The following is a 19,868-nucleotide window of genomic DNA, read 5'->3' on the forward strand; positions in this document are numbered from 1 at the left end:
TTGATATATGAATGTAATATGTAGTTGTAGTGTAGATGAAGGGTACAATCTAAGCTTTTAACTTACATAGATCATCCATGCTGCATAACGCTCTTTGAGGTTAAACAGCACAGCGGGCTCATGGAGGAAGGTCAACATCGCCATGTCTTCAATTTTATCAAACTTTGGCGGATTTTGAGGGTGTACGTCACAGTCGTTCACTGTAACAATCTGAAAATGGAGATAGTGAGAATTAATACACTATTATTTTTCCTGTTGAATTTGAACTACTGTTTACTAAATGTATTTTGTGTATCATGCCTCTGTGCATAAGAGTCTCTGGTTTCTACTGTTTCTTTGATATGTATGACTAAAGGACAAATCCACTTGAATCATCACTTGCATTACCACTGTGTCTTAGTTAGGAAACTAGTAGCAGCCATCACTGACCTTCCCTTTTGCAGTCAGAGCAGTGACTTTGTCCCCGTCACGGCTGGTGATGGAAGCCTTCACATACTCCTCGTCAGTATCAGGAACAAAGCACTCCTTCTTCATGTCGAAGGCACGGGTCTGGGCCTCCAGACGCTCCCTGTCTGACTTCCTCAGGTACGGAGCTGCTGCCCCAAAGTCTTTCATGGCAGCGTCACCCATTTTTCACCTTGTCTACCGCAGAAAGAATCTCAATATAAATTCAGCTGGTATGCGTTAATCTAAAGGCAACTGCAGGATAAAAAGAACACCTATGCCAGCATAGAGTCATGTTTTATATTTGTTAATCACTACGTCAGGAAATTCACTGTTTTTAAATCAAACCCATTTTATTTTTTCAGATGCTCTTACCTTACCAATCCCTACCGCGGAGACTGGGTTGTGATGGTCCTAAGGAAATAAATAACGGAAGCTGATGAGACTAGTCTGCAGTCCACATCAACAAAGGTAATGCTTTAGAGTCAAAAGCATAGTGTGTGATGTGTAAGCCATTGTTCCTGGACCTTACCTTGAGATAGAATGGTGACCTATTGGGGGTTTCACCATGAGTTCTCTTTATAAACAAATCCTCTCTACCAAATATGGAGGAGCATTCAGGGTCCAGGAATGTTATTGTGTCTGCGTTGGGTTGGGGGTACATGAAAGGGAGGGGGTTAAGGAGTGGAGGAGAGCAATATAGAAATCAGCGGGTCAGAGTCTTATCAGTGATGGGGTCCCCTGACGAAACCATATTTGGAGCTCCATGCACTGCAGTGATTAATCATAGGTATCCTCAAGCAGCCAGGGGACCACAACTCCATCTTTAAATAGACACAGGGAGGAATTCCTTTCTCATCATCCTTTAAGTCTGCTTCTGTTACAGGAACAATACATGCTGTACTGAGCAGAAGCATCCTCACTTTAGACAGGCAAGTCTCATACTGGTAAAAAGAACTGTTTAAATATATTTAAATGGTATATGATTTATACAGATATGGTGATATTTAAATAAATGGTGATATGCCCAACTTCAGGATGTCAAAACCTTTCCGATTTTATTTTTATTTAAAGTATTTATTTGTGAAACCTAGTGTTTTTTTATCAGGTAAGTCAATCAAATATGATCACTGGTGAAGTAGAAAATTATGTCGACAAACAGATGTTAGCTATCAGAGGGCAAATGCCAATTTTACCAGTATTAACAAAAATGAAAGAAAACATCCTTAAAATGTTTCTATATAATTCCATAATAAGTAGGGTTGAGTATCTTTTTTTTTTTTTTTTCGATTCCGGTGCTAAATCGATACTTTTAAAACGGTGCCGGTGCCTAAACGGTGCCTGAACCGGTACTTTTCAATAAAGTTAAAAGAAAAAGAAGAAGAAAAAAAATAAGTGTAGTAAACAACAGTCAGTGACTTGTTTATTGCTAAGGCCATGGTCAAAATTAAAGATTTAATAATAATGTAATAACTATAACAATAACTTATTTCACCAGTAAATTGCTGTTGATCCCCAGATGGGAAAAGGGTATTTTACAATTACTGTGAATGCACCACAAGGCTACCTGTTTTAAGTGAATCTGTGTTGTTTAATTCCGACAATGGCAGCTGCAAGTGAACGCACCGTCTGTGTTGTTTAATTCCGACGGCAACGGCACCGTCTGTGTTGTTTAATTCCGAACGCACCGTCTGTGTTGTTTAATTCCGACCATATAAACATACTGTATATCTATGAATTGCGACAACGGCAGCTGCTGCGCTGCAGTGCAGACTGTTACATCCCGCTGTAGAAGTCCTCCACAGTGAAATACAGTCACACTTTACACTGTTTAACGTTAGCTGTCAGCATTTTAACCGTGATTAATCCAGCTGCTAGCTAAAGGTAGGCTAACGTTACATGCTGTCAGGTGTAGTGTAAAGTCGAGCACCGAAATGAGGCACCGAAACTTTCGTTCTTATTCGGTCTCGTTACTACCGTTTACGTCGGCACCGGTTCCCTATTGGCACCGAGTTTCGGTACCCAACCCTAATAATAAGTAAATTAAAATGTTAAAAAAATGACTAGACTTGTTATATGTTTCGATGAGTTATGTACTACTAACATTAACCAAAATGTTCAAACGGAATCTGTGATTCTATTCAAGGTAACGATCCCTTACATTTGGTCGCATGTAAATGAGGTCATATAACCTTTAACCCTTCTAGTTGTTCTGACTTCCAGAGAAAACAAAACAGAATGTAAAAAAGAATGGTTAAATAAAAATTAAAAATTAAAGCAAGTAGAAGAAAACAAGAAATTTATCATTAAAAAGTGAAAAAGCATTTTGCTGAAATCTAGAGTGAAAATGTCTTAAAGTGGCTATATGTTACTTTCAGTTTGTGTTGATTCTAGTGGCCACTTTGGACAAAAGTGGTAGTGTTTTTACCACACCTGCTGTGGAAAGGGCTTTTCTATACAGGCCTGCATTGCCCACTGTATATTGCTGAGTTAGCGTTACCGGGAGGTCATATAGTCGCAATGAATGTTTTGCTCAACCAGAAAATCATTCATTTACAATAAGAGAATAAGTTACAGATGCATCTTTGCATTTCACATGTTTAATACGGTAACTTAGCCTACTTTGGATGTCTCGTGAGCTAAACCGAGTATCACTGTCACTGTGTCACGAGCCAAAGCATTAAGAGATTGTTGTAGCAAGCAATGTAGTAATAACTTATATGAAACCCATGGACGCTTTACACAAGTAATGTTACAGGGGGACAAGGAAAAGAAAACAGTAGGCCAACACAAACTAGCTAAATGGAAGGGGGACGTAATTTAATGTAGGTTACTGACCACATTGCGTATTGTAAAGTTATTTTATTAATGAAATTGACATAACTACATAACTGAGTGCCTATTCTTGGTGGGTTTTGAATCATTTACAATCCCGTAATTGTCTGTTAAAAGCCCGACAGAAGTTGACTCACGTTATTGCCCGTAGTCTTTCACTTTCCCTTTTAGCTTTTAGTTCTTCTTCGTTTAATTTCCTTCTCTTCTGTGATGATCCTACCCCAGTATCAGCCATAACTTCAACAGATAACTTCTAAAATCACATAAAATACAATTAGGCTCACATAAAGACATCTCCTGCTACCTTTTACCTGGCTTCCTCCATTTTTGCAACGTCTAGCAGAAAAAGGATTCCACGTTCTCCCCGTCTCCTCTGTGCTCTACTTCTATTGGATAGTCGCGTCGCGTTCAACGGATTCATTTGCATAAAGCTGGGCATCGGCCAGCTTTTTGACGCGCTACTCAAATGTAGCGCCGCCTTCCCGGAATGCTTTGCGTGCACGTTGAAGTCGCTTGACGTCACCCATAGGAATAGAGTGGAGCGCGACGCGACAGAAGCATCACACGGACAGATGGATCTGTACCGTTAGTCTCGTTGGTCTCATGCTATTACAGGTCAGTTAAGACCATTGTATGAAAAATGACAGAGCTTCAGAAACATTAAAAAGTTACATATAGTCACTTTAAGTTATGAATTATATATCTGTTTTGTTTTGCATGATTGAGAAATCATCACATTACATTCTAACTATATATTTTTGCATTTAAACTTTTAAATAATAAAGGAGTTGGAGAATGAGAAATAAATAAGTACACATCGATGTATGTATCAATGCACAGAACAGAAGCAAAAAACAAAAGGATAGTTCACGTTCTTTGCACGCTTTACAATAATGCAGAGCATTTCATAAATGTAAACTATTGGTATTGTTGTCTAAACACAAAGCAAGACGCAGAAAATATCTGGAGAGATGTTCCAGGGAAGTATGTCATGTATGGGTCTCCATTACCCAGAAGGCTTAAGTGAAATCGCAGTGAGGCATTTGTAACATATTGTGTTTAGTTATCATAGAATGGACTTTGCGGTAACATAAACAGCCATCAGATTCCAAATGGTTCTGTCTAAATACAGAACATTTGTCTCTGAGATTAACCAGGCGGCAAGTGCGAGGCACACAGACAGAGATCTGCCACAGGTGACATGCTTGAGATTCACTGAAAGGCAGAAATGATGACACGCAATAGAGGGCTATGTCAGCATGATATTCTCCAATACGATGCCAAGGTCACTGTGGAAGCCTTCTCCCATTATCAGTCAGCAGTCAGTGAAAGCTGGCCCCTCAGTTACAGTCCTGTTGACATGTCGTTGTGTCTTTAGGGACAAAGATAACTGTGTGAAATTCCTGTTTAGCACACTGCACTGATTGAGCAGAACAGCCACAGAGGCTTTCAGGATCCCGCCTTTGCCTGCATCTAGGATCAGTTGTAGCAGATGATGGCCTCACACTGGGTTCTGTCTCACATAAATACACTGGGAGTGACAGGTATATCCCACAGCACATCAACTTTAAATATTCCATTTAAAATGCCACCCCTATGTGGAGCCTGCTGAGCTGCTTCAGTTTTAGAGCATGTTTTAATTCTAGTCATAATTTTGAGATCTTTGAAATCTACTCATTAAAAGTCTGTTTATACACCTACCAACTGCTCACCCATAGGTGCTGTTCATCGAGTTTACTTATTTATACTCCAAAACATATTTTGATTTTCATTTTATGACCTAACCCACTATTTGAATAACACATCAATAAAAAATATACGTTGTCATTTTGTATAGCAACTAAAATGCACAGCCAGTCACTAGCACCAGTAATAATCACAGCCCCTTCAGAGGTTAAGAGATAAAAGAGGGTCAACAACTGCTGACAAGTGCTGAGATTATTTCCATTCTGATAGCTTCCCGGGCCTGTTACTGACAGCTGGCGTCAGGGTGCCAAATGGAAGTGAGAGATGCCATGCCCCTGCTAAAGACCAAGTGAAGATAACACTGACCTTACAGGTCAAACGTCTTTTCATTAAAGGAAACATGATTCAAATGCTTTGTTTATGTCAAAACAAAGAAACATTGTCACCACATATATTTCATTAAATACAAACTGGGGAAGGATATTTAGATGGAGCATTTTGCTACATGTCTCTGGGCTTTGGTCACCTACTCATTACATCAGCAACTCTCTAAGGCAATTTTTCTTCTTTTTCTTTTAAACTCAATTTTACCAGGAAGCTTTTTTTCTAATTTTACCAGTGACTTCATAACAGTTTGTGCTTTCCTCGGCTTTTACTGTAAAGCACTTATAAAAGTGCTATATAAAGAAAGTGTATTATTATGTTTTAGTCACTAAATTGTTTATACACTATATTAGTTTATGTAAATCAAATCACATTAACATGAGTATAACACTGAAGTTTTAAAGTCTTAAGTTTTATGTTTTTCTTTTAATTCATGCAATTAACAACTAAATAATTATGTAACTAAATATGATACTATGAATATGATCATAATCATGACAAATCTTTATAAATAAGGGATATTATTTCTCAATTAAATGTGTACATTCTTCTTTATTTAACCTTTTCTCCCCGTCTTTGGTGCCAGGTAGTAATTACTGGGGTGCTTTTGCATCAAATATGACCTTAAGTGGCTACAACATTCTCCCTCGATTTTCTGTTGGTTTGATTTTCTGTAGGTGGTGCTATTTTCTGTCATTGTTTAATCATGGTAATTATTGCAGCTCAAGTAACCAATTTGACTTTTTCCTAACAACCACTGATGATGATGATGATGATGATGATGATGGTGTTGCTGCTGTTGCTGGAGAAGCCAATCACTCTCTGTTTATCAGAGGAATTTCCCCTGGAGAGACTTGAGTGTGTAAAATATTTCATAAACTGGCATTAAACTGAGTCACCATTGTGTAAGACCAGTCAGGGTTAGTAGTATATGGTTGTTTGTATAAAAACGTTATGACAGTGTCAAAGATGATTGCTTTTAACTCCTGAGATTAGACCTTAAGCATAATTTCATCATACCATGTTAAAGGTGGTCTAATTATAGAGGCTGTGAATTGTTCCATCTTTGGTCAGTCCTCTTATTCATTCAAGCATGGGCTCAGATGTCCAGTTAATCATGCTGATAATCCTCAACACATACTGTGCTGTATGTGGTGCACCTCTTTCGGCATAGGTGTGAATATGCTCTCATTAGCTAATGGATACCTGCTTGTCCACTCAGGGAGTTAGGGACATGACATGTAATAAGAGAAGAGACAGGACTCCCTGAATTTCACACAATGGGAGTCTGTGGCTTCCCTCTCCTCTCTCCTCCTGCCCCAAATCATTACTTTGCAGCAGCAACAAGCAACAAAGACTGAGACCTGGCACCATCGGAAAGGCAAAGCTCTAGACAAACATGTAAGGATAGCTCTCTTAGTACAGGGTATAAAAGAACATTAATAATTATAATTTGTAGTTTTCTCTTGATGTATTTCAGTATATGAACTAGATATTTGATTATTGATTCATGGAAATCCTTCTTAGCCCTTTGGAGGAACAGGCAGGCTTGGAAAAGTATTTACTGAGCAGCTGCAAGTGATTATGCATGGTATTATGGTAGGCCTGAATATGAGCATTGGTTTATTGTTGACATTGCAGCCCAGGCTAGTGGGCTTTCTTTAACTCTATTTTAAGAAAAAGGGATTTGTTTTATCTCTCTGTATTTTAGCATGCACCCCACCTCAACTTCCCACTTTTTGGCCCTCTGCCACCCGACTTCATTGGTTCCCTTGAGTTTTCCTGATTAGGCCTCTGCTCTTCTTAATGCCTTATCACAACAGCGACGCTTGGCTTACATCATAATTTACCTCAAAGCATTTGAATCAATCTAACTCCACTTATCCTAATGGAAAATAAAGATAATGGCATTGACAGTCCTCTTTAGTTTACAAAAATGTATATTGGTTACCTAAGTTGTATTACTTTATTATATATAATATTTGTAATTCGCAGTAAACATACTGTAACTTATTTGGTGCTACTGACCAGTCAGTACTTAAATAACATTGAATACAGTATTTCCTAAACAGTGTTCCATGAACCCACTCTTTTTTTTTTTATATATTTTCTTAAATGAAAGAATACAATGTTGTGCAATGTTGATGAGATTTTATTAAGCACTACAGGTTGTGAATAGTGATATTTGAGGTTATCTAAACGATTAAGTCTTAGGGCATAACATTACAAGAAGAAAGTCATAATATTTCAGGAATAAACTAGGAACAGAATAGGTTGCTTTTGAATCATAAATGGATTGGTTTACATGTGCATGTTTTAGCATTTCCTGACAGTACATATGCTACTGTAGCCTACTGAAGTTTCACTTTTCCACCTCCCGTGAAGGGAAGAACCCAAACGCTTCCTCAAACTTTGTATCATCCAGATCGAGTCTCAGGGTTAGGTGTGTGTCCGATGGTCGTGTCCCAGGTATATAGCATATCAGCTGAGTGCTGAGTAATAGCATTATGCAGAACAGCCTAAAGGATAGGTAGATTATGGATATGAAACATCATTCATTCGACACATAAAAGATAAGACTGCTCTCCTCTGTTTGCTACGAGAGAGTATGAAAATCTCAACCTGTTTCACATAAATTACGTCTTCATTCCTAAAATATTGTGATTTTTATTCTAATTAAATTACGACTTTATTCTCACAATCTCAAATTGTGGGCCTAATACTAGTCGTATATCTAAGGTAAAAGGATTTCTTCAGGCTCTGAAGCTTCACTCCTCATCAAAGCCTTTCTGTTACAGCCGTGGAAGTTGGAAAGAAAGAAAAAGAGAAAAAGCTGTTAGTTCTTCAGATTAGTATTGCTTCAATGCCACGAAACAATGCAATAATTTACACACTTACATAAACCAACATTTATTTTTAACATTTATTTGTACCAATACTTGAATAGCAAAGCAACATGTTAAATGCAGCCAACAGAGGGCAGCACGTGTCAGGCTCAGATGCTGTGCATGCTTCAAACCTTGGAGCCAGCATCTCGGCTCTTGGCCCGCAGCTTGTTGACCTGAGACTCAGCAATGTCCGCTCTCTCTTCAGCTTCTTCCATCTCGTGCTGTAGTTTGCGGAGCTTGCCAAGATGAATATTAGCCTGTTCCTCCTGTTTACGAGAAATAAAAGAAACATAGTTACACATTGACAGTGGAAGAAGCCAAATAAAGACTTCACTTCACACATTTCCAGACTTACAGCCTCCTCAGCAGATCTCTTGTAGGCTTTCACTTTCAGCTGCAGCTTATCTACCAGATCTTGGAGTCGGGCAATATTCTTGCGGTCCTCCTCGGTCTGTGAAAATAAGACACAAGGTTACAAAGTTAATTTCCTTTAAAAGAACTTTAACCACACATGCAGATTAATGAAGCTAGCTACATGCTACAAACCTGATAGGTAAGTTCTTTGATACGGCGCTCATATTTACGGATGCCCTTCACAGCTTCAATGCTTTTCTTCTGCTCCATTTCCACCTCATTTTCCAGTTCCCTCACCTGGTCAGAGACAATATTCTTTAGATAACAGTCCCAATATCTTATTCAACATAACTGCTAAAAAAACAAACAGGCATCACAAACTGGAAAGAGTTACTCACCCTGGCCTCGAGCTTCTGCACCTGCTTCTTGCCTCCCTTCATGGCAATCTGTTCAGCTTCATCCAGACGGTGCTGCAGGTCTTTGATGGTTTGCTCCATGTTCTTCTTCATACGCTCCAGGTGAGCACTGGTGTCCTGCTCTTTCTTCAGCTCCTCTGCCATCATGGCAGCATCAGTAATGGCCTTCTTAGCCTTCTCCTCTGTGTTTCTGCACTCCTGCACCGCATCTTCTACTTCTGTCTGAAGTTGGACCGTATCAGCCTCCAGCTTCTTCTTGTGATTCATCAGGCTGGTGTTCTTTTATAGTACGATAAAGGTAATTCCGTTATACAATGCACTAGAGGAAAATGTAAAATAAATTTTAAAAAGTTAGAAGTCTAGCATCTGCCATACCTGTGAGTGCAGTAGCTGCACCCTTTCAGTAACATCCAGCAGCTCTTGCTCAGCAAGTTTGCGACCTCTCTCAGTTTGCTCCAGAGCAGACCTGAGCTCCTCCACTTCGGCCTGAAGAAGGGTGTTGCGTCTCTCAACTATGGCATTGTTTTCTTTCAGATCATCATTGGATCGAAGAGAGTCATCTAGCTGGAGCTGAGCATCCTGGAAAATGTTCAAAGCCTCCGGTTACAAAGATACCATTGTAATGATGCCAGCAAAAATGAGAGGCATGTCCCCTTTTTTACCTTCAAATGTGCATGGACCGATTTGAGGTGTTTCTGGGCCTCAGCTGCCTGCCTGTTGGCCTGGCTTAGCTGGATCTCCATCTCATTGAGGTCTCCCTCCATCTTCTTCTTCAAACGGAGAGCCTCATTCCTGCTGCGACACTCAGCCTCAAGGGAGCTCTGCAGTGTGTCTATCATCCTCTGCAGGTTCCTCTTGCACTGCTCCATCTCCTCATCTTTCTCAGCTAGTTTACGCTCCATGTCTGCCTTCATTTGGTTGAACTCAAGCTGGGCTCTTAGAATCTTACCCTCCTCATGCTCAAGAGTACCCTAAGATCAGTGGTGGAAGAAGTATTTAGATCCACTACTTTAGTAACATTTATAACACCACACTGTAAAAGTACTCTCTTACAAGTAAAAGTCCTGCATTGAAAGTGTTACTTAAGTAAAAGTATGTAAGTATCATCAGGAAAAAGTACTTAAAGTATTAAAAGTAAAAGTACTCAATGCAGAAAAACCCTCACATTTTAGAAACTGGAAACAATGAAAAACATAAAACTGTGTTTAATAAGCTAATAATTTCAGCTGGACTTGCAGGCCATTATATTGGTAGGTAGTTTAATTTATAATAAAACATTGTATTTTATAAACTACATGTGTTTTGTGTGCAAAATGAAATGTAGTGGAGTAGAAGTAAAAAGTGGCATGAAAAGAAAAGACTTGAGTGAAGTACAAGTACCTCAAATTTGTACTTAAGTACAATACTTGAGTAAATGTACTTAGTTACATTCCACCACTTTCTAAGATAGACATAAGGAGTTTGTCAAACCATATATATTTCCAAATATTCTCCAAATTACAGCTTCATTTTGTAAACTATACATATACATATGAAAAAAACTGAGGTTTTGAGGTTTTAGTCTTACCTCAGCTTCCTCAAGGGCAGACTGAATCTCACTCTTTTCCTGCTCTATCTGCTTACGGACTTTTTCCAACTCATGAACGGTTTTTCCTCCCTCACCAAGTTGCTCAGTGAGGTCAGAAATCTCCTCTGTGAATGAAAGTAATTGTACTTAATTTGGCACCTGCAATGTGTATTGTTTGTATGGACACATTAAGTGATATATTACCCTGAAGATTCTTGTTCTCTCTCTTCATGGTCTCCAGTTGGTCTAGACATTCTTCATAGGAGTTTTTCAATTTGAAAAGCTCAGTGCTGAGAGACCTGGCCTCCTTCTGAGAGCTCTCCAACTCACACTGACACTCCTCATATTTCTGTTTCCACTCAGACAGGACCTGGACATTGAGATACAAGTTTTACAATTTTAAGTTTAAATCACCACGTCAAGCTCTCTACAGTTTTGGCAAAGGTGATTATTTGAGGAGACTATTTGCACTGTAACAATATTTTTGAAACCCCAGGTTTATACTGATATACTTTGTCAAAGTTTCTTTGCTTCTTGTCCAGAGCAGCAGCAGCAGCATTAGACCTTTCCACATCCACCATGAGATCTTCAATCTCATTCTGCAGCCTGTGTTTGGTCTTCTCCAGAGACGAACATTTAGCATTCACTGCTTCCACAGCCTCCTCAGCATCCTGCAGACGCTGAGCCAGCTTCTTTCTAAAAAACAAAACAAGTTCCAAATTAAGGCGGTTGAGATGTGGAATGACATGCAGCGAAGGTGCCCGGCTTTATTCAAACTGGAGATATAAAACATTGTATATTGGGGCAAGCTGCCTGAGCCTCCTACAGCTTTCCAAATAAACATGATTTTTTACATGAATAATTTCAAATCTACGACTGCCATATTCATACAAGCACACCGGTTTGTTGAGGCTGACTTTCACTGCGGTTTATTGTCTTTAAAGGAAACTCAAAAAGTGTCGCGCAATGGTTGATTATCCCATGGACTGTCATGGGGATGATAGTCATTTTACTTTTTCGATTTCGATTCTGTCAGTCAGTTTACATCGACAAAAAGTGCTTGTTTTTGCCATTGACAGGCTTAGATAAGTGTCTGACAACATCATTGAAAGATGGTAAAGTCCAGTTCTGAAATCTAGCGAGAGGTGACTTGTTTTTGGAGTACAGAAAGCGTACCATGTGTTAATGTGTTTTCTGAAAGATTTTCAATAAAATCAATGGTTTGTGTTTTCACATTTACAAATTGTGGCAAGAAAATGTCAAGCAACGCTTTACGCAGCTTTCATATACTACCTTTGTTGGATATGGACTGAAGTTGTGGGTAGTTGTGCTAAAATGGATCCTAACACACCGGTCCATACATTGGGTCTGAAGTGACTATTTTGACCGGTATGACTACTGCCAGCCATAGATGAGGAAGAAATCCTAAAGCACATTTTCCTAAAGAAAAATGCTGTTCTAAGAGTGGAGAGCTGCAGGAGGAGCGAAGGTAATGTTATCAGCTAAAGTTACTGTGTTGACCTGGCATCAGTACACAAAAAAGCATGGCAGGATAACGGCGACTTCTCCCGATTTCCATAATGTAGTCAAACACTTATAATGACAGTCTGAGCGTGTCAGTAGCAAAACAGCACTTTAAGTTGACGTACATTGACAGTGATCGTTGCCCCATATGCTTACTTTGCAGCCCAGTTCGCAGCTTAAAAGTGGACGATTTAAACAATTCTTGTTCCTTTTAGTCATTTAGACACAAACAAATGGTTTTACAGGTTGAAAAATAACAAAGTTCCTCTTGAAGTTTACTTCTCTTGAAGGCTTTATTTTACATCATATTTTGGATTAATGTCCTTGTATGTACTAGACTCACTTGGCCTCCTCCAGTTCCTCGGTTCTCTGGATGGCATCAGTTTCGTACTTGGTTCTCCACTGAGCCACCTCAGAGTTGGCCTTGGACATGTTGCGTTGCAATTCAGCCTTGGCCTCCTGCTCCTCCTCATACTGCTCCCTGAGCAGGTCACAGTCATGACGAGCAGACTGCACTGCATGGGCTAACGCATTCTTGGCCTGGATAAATATTGATAATGTGGGTATTTCTCTTGGACATGCAAGTAGTTTTGAAATGTAAAGATAAAATAATACATTTTGGCATTTTCATACCTTTATTTCCTCCTCTAGTTGTCTTTTTAGATCTTCAAGTTGTTGATTGTAGGAATTCTTTCCTCTGGTCAGCTGAGAAATAAGAGATTCTTTCTCCTCCAGCTGTCTTGAAAAGTCATCTAGAGAGGTTAAATAAGTTTTAGAATTGCATTGTTCCACATTAAACACATTTATTATTTCAAGTGCAAAGCGTAACACTGACCGTTCTCAGCTTGAAGCTTGGCTTTCTGGGTGGTGTAGTCATTAACAGATCTCTGATATTCATCACACCTGGTCCTGTATTCATTCATTTGATCCTCCAAAGTTCTGCAGGTCTTTTCCAAGTTAATCTTGTATAGAAAATATACCATATAGTTTACAGGCATTGTTTACTACTCAACAACATTAGACATCTCTAGACATGTATTCACTACTTTGCTGATTTGAGGGATAGAAGACTTGTTAAATCTAGCTTGTCTCGTCCACCTATCCTAATAAGAACAACACATTTAAGTTGGAGGTGTTCATGTTCACAGTTTACTAATGTTGCATCACCTCTATGTATTAAACTGTCATCATTCAGTTAACTACCAGGTTGTCAGTTCCACCAGTGTGGAAATGTACCTGAGCAACTTGATGCACACATACCTTAGACTTAGCTACGTGTTCCATATTGGAGACCACATCATCCAGCTCCAGTCTGAGCTCGCTCTTCTCCTTCTCCAGTTTCTGCTTGACTCTCTGCAGGTTGTCAATCTGCTCTCCCAGGTCAGCCACACTGTCAGCTTGTTTCTTCCTGAGTGTGGCAGCAGTGGCTTCATGCTGCAGAGTGGCCTCTTCAAGGTCTCTGCGAAGTTTAAGGAACTCAGCTTCTCTCTTCTTGTTCATCTCAATCTGAGCAGATGTTGCTCCACCAGCCTCCTCCAGCCTCTCACTGATCTCCTCCAGCTCTCTGGCCAAGTCTGCTCTCTGCTTCTCCACCTTGGCTCTGGCAGCACGCTCTGCCTCAAGCTCTTCTTCAAGCTCCTCAATGCGGGCCTAGTAGAGCAACATGTTTAATGTGGTAATACTTTGGGGGAAATGTTATTGTATAATTCATTTACAGACACTAGTTTACATTTCTACCTGCAGCTCTTTTATCTTCTTCTGGAGTTGAATGGTCATGGTCTGTTCATCTTCAATTTTGCTGTTTAGCTGGCTGACCTCAAAGTCTTTCCTGCAGAATTTTGTTTGATTAGTGTTAGCCAAATAAAACTGCATTCACAATATTAAATGACCATACTGAATGAACAATGTCATGATGAATTTGTACTTTTTCAGGCGCTCCTCCAGCTGTTGCTTGTCATTTTCTAAATCCATTACAGTCTCCTGGGTCAACTTTAAGTCTCCCTCCAGCTTTCTCTTAGCTCTCTCAAGGTCCATTCGAATCTTCTTCTCTTGCTCAAGAGATCCTTCAAGCTTAATGCAAATACATTTGATTACAACATGTGTGAATCATTTTATTTTTAATACTTACAATATCATCTAAGTAGTACAATTTTGATATGGATTCTTACATCATCCACTTGCTGCTCCAGCTTGGTCTTGGCCTTGGTCAGAGAGTTGACTTTGTCTTCTTCACTCTGCAGATCATCCAGTGTTTGCTGATGAGCTTCCTGTAAGGCTTTCTTTTCTTTGGTCAACTTAGCAATGATATCGTCCAGAGCAGCCATCTCTTCGGCCAGGTTCTTCACCTGTGAACCAAGAAAAGATGACTTACTGGATGCCTTGTTAAGTTGCTGATCTGAAACAAATTAAGGTTAAGTTAGATGTCATACTGTACCTTGTTCTCTGTGGCGTGCTTCTCTTTCTCCACTTTAGCCAGAGTTAACTCCAAGTCGTCAATGTCTTTCTTCAGCTCAGAGCACTCATCCTCCAGCTTCCTCTTCTTAGCAGTCAGTTCAGCATTCATCTCCTCCTCATCCTCCAGTCTTTCTGTCAGCTCTTTGGCTTTTGCCTCCAGCTGGATCTTGTTTTTGATCAGCCCCTCACATCTTTCTTCAGCATCACAAAGATTATCTTGCTCCTGCCAAACATTCAATCTCATTAGCACATAACTTAATGACATGTTCAAAGGAAAATGTCAGTATAGTGGCATTCTCACCGCTTGAACTTGAAGTTGCAGGTCATTCTTCTCTTGAAGAAGAGAAACCATTTTCTCCTCTAGTTCCTTTCTACGAGCTTCTGATTTTGCGTAAGCCTCCTTCAGCTTCAGGAATTCTTCCTTCATGTTTGCCATCTCCTTTTCTGCCTCAGCAGATCTCAACAACGGTTTGATCTTGAAGAACAGCTTCATCCAGGGCCAATTCTTCACCCCCATAAATGAACGGACATTCCATTGGATCACTAATAATGCTTCTCTGCGTTCCACCATCTTCTGATACTCAATACGAGACAAAAGACCACGGGATCTGGCTTGAATACCAGTGATGATTTTGGAGAGACGCTCATCTCTCATCTCCTCAAGCAGACCCAGCAAACCAGCCTTGAAGAACACCTAACAACACAAATGGGTAATTAACTTTTTGGCTATCTTCTTCATCTCTTTCTGGGATGTTTCACTTATCCCAATATCAGAACAACTTCAGATGATACCTTGGTATGTCCAAACTTGTACTGATTGTGATCAATATCCAGAGAACCCAGAAGTTTCTCAGCTCCCTTCCTGCTGTCCATGAACTGACCCTCAGGGATGGCAGCAGGATTCAGGATGCGATATCTGGGAAACAAAAAACAAAAAGTATTTTGGGGAATAATATTTAACTTCTGTTTGAAATTATACAGTATTTGACTTAAATTGCATAATACCTCTGTTTGAAATCTCCATAGAGGATCCTGTTGGGGAAGCCCTTTCTGCAGATCCTGATGCCTTCCAGCACACCATTACAGCGCAGCTGGTGCATCACCAGAGGGTTCTCCATGGCCCCGGGAGTCTTGGTCTCATTGGGGATGATGCAGCGAACAAAGTGAGGGTGAGTAGACCTCAAGTTGGTCATCAGCTTGTTCAAGTTTTCCTTTTAATATGATGAAGCATACATTATAAAAACTGACTTTTATAGCATCAACATTATGCAAAAATACCAAAAATGTCATACACAATACCCTATGAAGAGCAGACACAGTCTGAAATGATGATCCCTTCTTCTTCTTCTCTTTTTTGGCTTCACCGTCACCCAAAACTGTTCAGAAAAATAACCTGGAAATGTAACCTTATAGCTAGACAAAAATAAATGTAGAATTTCCAATCGAGATATTCACGTTAGGGTACCTGCTTCTGCTCCAGCATAATTTACAAAGAGGACAGATAACACCTTGAGATTAGACTTCTGGTAGAGTCCTACAACGGTCTCATTCAGAGGATCCTTGTTCTTCACCAGCCAGTTGTTGATATTATAATCAACAGTTCCAGCATAATGCATCAGGGCAAAATGAGCCTCTGGTTTCCCTTTAACAACTCTGGGCTTCTGGAAGTTGGCAGATTTCCCCAGATGGTTATCATAGAGCTTAGTTTTAAAGGTAGTATCAGAGGCTTTGGGGAACATGCACTCCTCTTCAAGGATGGACATGATACCCATGGGCTGAAGGGACAAAAATATGAGTCTTAAAATTAATCATAATATTTTCAATAAATCGTTACGTACGGCTAAACATAGTCCAGTCGCTCACCTTTTCAATCAGGTCAATGCAGGCCTGCAAGTCCATACCAAAATCTATGAATGTCCATTCAATGCCCTCTTTCTTGTACTCTTCCTGCTCCAGCACAAACATGTGGTGGTTGAAAAACTGTTGCAGTTTTTCATTGGTGAAGTTGATGCACAGCTGCTCAAATGTGTTGAACTGCAAAGGGAAAATATGTAGGATTTTCTATCCATTTTGTTGAAAGATTTCTGGTTAAATGTGAGCTAATAAGATAATTTACATCAAAGATCTCAAATCCAGCGATGTCCAGCACACCAATGAAGTATTGGCGAGGCTGCCTGGTCTCCAGTGACTGGTTGATTCTTATCACCATCCACAGAAACATCTTTTCATAAACAGCCTTGGATAGAGCTCCAATGGCATAGTTCACCTGGACAAAAGACAATATATCTATTACAAAGGATATAAATGAATACAGCTTTTTAGCCTCTGCAGATGTTGCCATATACTGTAGAAAACAGAATATATTCCTGTATTTGGTATAGAAACTTTGTGTATAAGATTTAAATTGACTTTTTTTGTAATTCTTACTTGAGCGACATTTTGTCCCTTGGTGACCCACTCATTCCCTACTTTGACTCTTGGGTGACAGAGACCCTTGATGAGGTCCGCGGAGTTCAGGCCCATCAGATATGCAACTTTGTCAGCATCTGAATAAGGAAAGTGAATTCTGTAAAACTGCCTACTAAGGCCATTGTCTATCTTCGTTGGTTCTGGGCCAGCATGACAAACAGAGCTTCTCTCACCTTCAGTGCCATCAGCCTCTGCCTGCTCTTCACGCTGCTTGGTCTTGAACTTCATGTTGCCATGATGCATGATGGCACCAGTCAGCTTGTACACAGAGTTCTTTTCCTCTTGAGTAAAGCCCAACACATCAAAGGCACTCTGTGGAGGAGGACATGATAACTCCTCAAGATTTGTGCAAGTAACATAGTTTTGATATAAATTCTAAATTTGGGACTCAAAAAATTCTAAATCCTTAAAAGCTACCTTAATAGCTATTCTGTACTCGGTGAACCAACTGTACAATAAGAAATGAACAACTTCATCGTGGGTAGTCTGACATCTACGTCAGAACGCAACAGTTACTGTCCAGTCAGAGCATAAATTGCATGATCAGCGCAACACACACAGAGAGCTTAATGAAAGGTCAGAAACAGCCTACTACTTTGTACCTGTATGTGTGAACTCAGCAAAAGACCGTGTTCAAACCGACTCTAGCCCTGAATGAAAAAATGCAGCCCCTTCATTCATCAGTGGAGCCAGTGAGTTGACACATCGGGGGTGCTAACACAAGGGTCCAGCAAAACAACACACAGTCATCCAGAAAAAAGTTGAACCTTGTTAAACTTTTGCTGGAATGCAACGTGACTTCCTCCAGAAAGATTGTTATCCAATCAAATACGTGCAAGTGCACATTCCCGGTAGACTACTTTGAAATCTGAAAGCCTTATTTGTACCGTACCTTATTTCCACTTCTCAATTGTTTTGATAAAAGATGAAATAGTTGATAACTTTCTAGAGTTGTAAAATCCTGTCTCTGAGTATTATAAACAGCTAAGAAGTGTTTTGGCTTCTGATAAGTCTTTGAACACATTAATCTGTTACTCCAACTGGACTTCCTGGATTGCATTTCGTTGTCCCACCGGTACCTTAACCAACACAGCCCCCTGCCTAGTTTGAACACTGGCTTGTTTTTAGAATGAAACCTGCGTAACTCATTTAGTCATAATGATTAGAGTTTAACGTAATATTGTAAAAAGAGGTATGAGTGAGAGCCTGACATCTGTTGCCATCAATTCCTCTGCATCATCAATGGAGGCCACTTGGGTTTCCCCCTGAGAGATGAAGGCATAGTCGTAGGGATTATTTGTGATCAACAGCATCTCTGGAGGACAGACAGAGAGAGTGTCAGACCAAATCATACAGATGGACACACAAGTGCAATAAAAAGCCAATGACAGCCATGTTTTTTTTTTTTTTTTCACTTTTTCTTTTCATGGTGGCCAACCAACACTGAGACACAAATGAATCCCAGCCTACTAACCCAGGAGTTCAGGCTTCTTATTGGAGAGAATCTGGTAAAAGATGTGGTAATCTCTTTCAGCCTTGAGCTGGAAGGTCACACGAGACTTCTCCAGAAGGTCTGAAATGTGAAAAATACAAGAAAGAAAAAAGGTCATATATAAAATCAACTCTAGACCTATGTTGTAAAACATAAATAAAATAATATTAACAGTATTAGTGTATGTTAGATAAGGGTGTTTGATCTTACATGTTTCAATATCAGCAGAGGCCAACTTTCCCCTGGCATCAAAATGAATCCGGATGAATTTACCCTGAAAATATATTGTAGTTTATAGTTTGCATTTTTAAAGAAACCTTGATATCTGCTACTGCCACTGTTTACATGGAAACTAAATATATAATTCACAATTTAGTCACACAAAAATTAGACACTCACAAATCTAGAGGAGTTGTCATTCCTGATGGTCTTGGCATTCCCGAAGGCCTCCAGAGCAGGGTTAGCCTGGATGATTTGATCCTCCAGGGTACCCTGTCAAAAGGCAACATTACATATGCTCAATCTGTAACAAATGTTTAAAGCTACACAGAGAAACTTTAGCAACCTCTGGTGGCAGTTTTTGAAACTGAGCAAGCAAGTAAGCAAATCTGTTCCATTTCAGTTAAAGGGGGTAGGAGTTCATAGTTACGACAACTTCCACAACTCACACCTTTGACAGAGCTTATTAGTTACCTTGTCCTTGGCATTGGGGTCTTTCTTTACACCGCTAGCTGCAATACTTGCAAAATACTGGATGACTCGCTTTGTGTTGACAGTCTTTCCTGCACCAGATTCTCCACTGCAATTTTGAAAGTCAATGATCAATAGTTACAGTAGAATAATGTAGAATAAGATTTTTTTTTAATAAGAGCATTTAGTGTCATATATGCTTTTCAAGAATAAGACATTACATACGTGATCAAAATTGACTGGTTTTCGCGGTCTACAAAAACAAGTTTGCAGAAGTAAAATTTTGTGAGTATCAAGATCCAGCATAATTACAGTACACTAATACAATTCAATTCAATACAATGTATTAGAGTTTACCTGACAGCATGTACTGATAGGCATTATCAGATATGGAGAAAATATGGGGAGGAGCTTCAGCCCTCTTCTTTCCTCTATAGGCAACAACCACCTCTTGGTTGTAGACTGGCAGCCACTTGTAGGGGTTGACAGTCACACAGAAGAGCCCAGAGTAGGTCTGTGAAACACAAAAAAAATATAACTGTTCTCACATCAACCATTTGTAATTTAAAACTTTATGTTATTATATATTGATCATTTCAGCTTTTGGACACACTATTTTCTCATTTGTGTACCTTTGACTTTTTAGTCCATTATTTTGTTTTTGT

General features: G+C 39.6%; 3 protein-coding genes and 1 long non-coding RNA gene across 5 annotated transcripts in view; 2 read left to right on the forward strand and 2 right to left on the reverse strand.

Annotated features, from left to right (window-relative positions):
* Positions 1–1,028, reverse strand: part of LOC114564831 (myosin-7) — a 14,455-nt gene extending 13,427 nt beyond the window's left edge. The window contains exons 1-4 of the mRNA XM_028592420.1: positions 977–1,028; positions 820–858; positions 430–642; positions 67–210 (exon numbers count right to left, since the gene is read on the reverse strand). Of these exons, the coding sequence (XP_028448221.1) occupies positions 67–210; positions 430–630 (345 nt within the window). The 5' untranslated portion in view covers positions 631–642; positions 820–858; positions 977–1,028. The remainder of the gene's footprint in view (positions 1–66; positions 211–429; positions 643–819; positions 859–976) is intronic.
* Positions 1–15,256, forward strand: part of LOC114564837 (uncharacterized) — a 20,885-nt gene extending 5,629 nt beyond the window's left edge. For both annotated transcript variants that reach the window (XR_003693850.1, XR_003693851.1), the window contains exons 4-6: positions 444–585; positions 810–915; positions 15,009–15,256. This is a non-coding gene — a long non-coding RNA (uncharacterized LOC114564837). The remainder of the gene's footprint in view (positions 1–443; positions 586–809; positions 916–15,008) is intronic.
* myh7l (myosin heavy chain 7-like) overlaps positions 7,527–19,868 on the reverse strand; it is a 14,640-nt gene continuing 2,298 nt past the window's right edge. Inside the window, exons 5-38 of the mRNA XM_028592427.1 lie at positions 19,561–19,717; positions 19,429–19,456; positions 19,207–19,312; positions 18,913–19,005; positions 18,724–18,787; positions 18,496–18,594; positions 18,233–18,336; positions 17,195–17,333; positions 16,980–17,098; positions 16,669–16,818; positions 16,416–16,586; positions 16,018–16,327; positions 15,852–15,928; positions 15,558–15,763; positions 15,345–15,468; positions 14,854–15,246; positions 14,533–14,775; positions 14,267–14,443; positions 14,023–14,168; positions 13,836–13,926; positions 13,359–13,748; positions 12,934–13,060; positions 12,732–12,850; positions 12,442–12,638; positions 11,087–11,270; positions 10,779–10,944; positions 10,575–10,699; positions 9,670–9,978; positions 9,383–9,586; positions 8,990–9,286; positions 8,784–8,888; positions 8,593–8,688; positions 8,369–8,503; positions 7,527–8,138 (exon numbers count right to left, since the gene is read on the reverse strand). Coding sequence (XP_028448228.1) covers positions 8,118–8,138; positions 8,369–8,503; positions 8,593–8,688; positions 8,784–8,888; positions 8,990–9,286; positions 9,383–9,586; positions 9,670–9,978; positions 10,575–10,699; positions 10,779–10,944; positions 11,087–11,270; positions 12,442–12,638; positions 12,732–12,850; positions 12,934–13,060; positions 13,359–13,748; positions 13,836–13,926; positions 14,023–14,168; positions 14,267–14,443; positions 14,533–14,775; positions 14,854–15,246; positions 15,345–15,468; positions 15,558–15,763; positions 15,852–15,928; positions 16,018–16,327; positions 16,416–16,586; positions 16,669–16,818; positions 16,980–17,098; positions 17,195–17,333; positions 18,233–18,336; positions 18,496–18,594; positions 18,724–18,787; positions 18,913–19,005; positions 19,207–19,312; positions 19,429–19,456; positions 19,561–19,717 — 5,472 coding nt within the window. The 3' untranslated portion in view covers positions 7,527–8,117. The remainder of the gene's footprint in view (positions 8,139–8,368; positions 8,504–8,592; positions 8,689–8,783; positions 8,889–8,989; positions 9,287–9,382; positions 9,587–9,669; positions 9,979–10,574; positions 10,700–10,778; positions 10,945–11,086; positions 11,271–12,441; positions 12,639–12,731; positions 12,851–12,933; positions 13,061–13,358; positions 13,749–13,835; positions 13,927–14,022; positions 14,169–14,266; positions 14,444–14,532; positions 14,776–14,853; positions 15,247–15,344; positions 15,469–15,557; positions 15,764–15,851; positions 15,929–16,017; positions 16,328–16,415; positions 16,587–16,668; positions 16,819–16,979; positions 17,099–17,194; positions 17,334–18,232; positions 18,337–18,495; positions 18,595–18,723; positions 18,788–18,912; positions 19,006–19,206; positions 19,313–19,428; positions 19,457–19,560; positions 19,718–19,868) is intronic.
* The window catches only part of fitm1l (fat storage inducing transmembrane protein 1, like), a 23,295-nt gene continuing 18,996 nt past the window's right edge, over positions 15,570–19,868 (forward strand). Inside the window, exon 1 of the mRNA XM_028592426.1 lies at positions 15,570–15,721. The gene's annotated coding sequence lies outside the window, so the exon portion shown is untranslated. The remainder of the gene's footprint in view (positions 15,722–19,868) is intronic.

The sequence above is a fragment of the Perca flavescens genome, chromosome 12, assembly GCF_004354835.1.
Source record: "Perca flavescens isolate YP-PL-M2 chromosome 12, PFLA_1.0, whole genome shotgun sequence".
In the NCBI taxonomy this organism is placed as follows: Eukaryota; Metazoa; Chordata; class Actinopteri; order Perciformes; family Percidae; genus Perca; species Perca flavescens.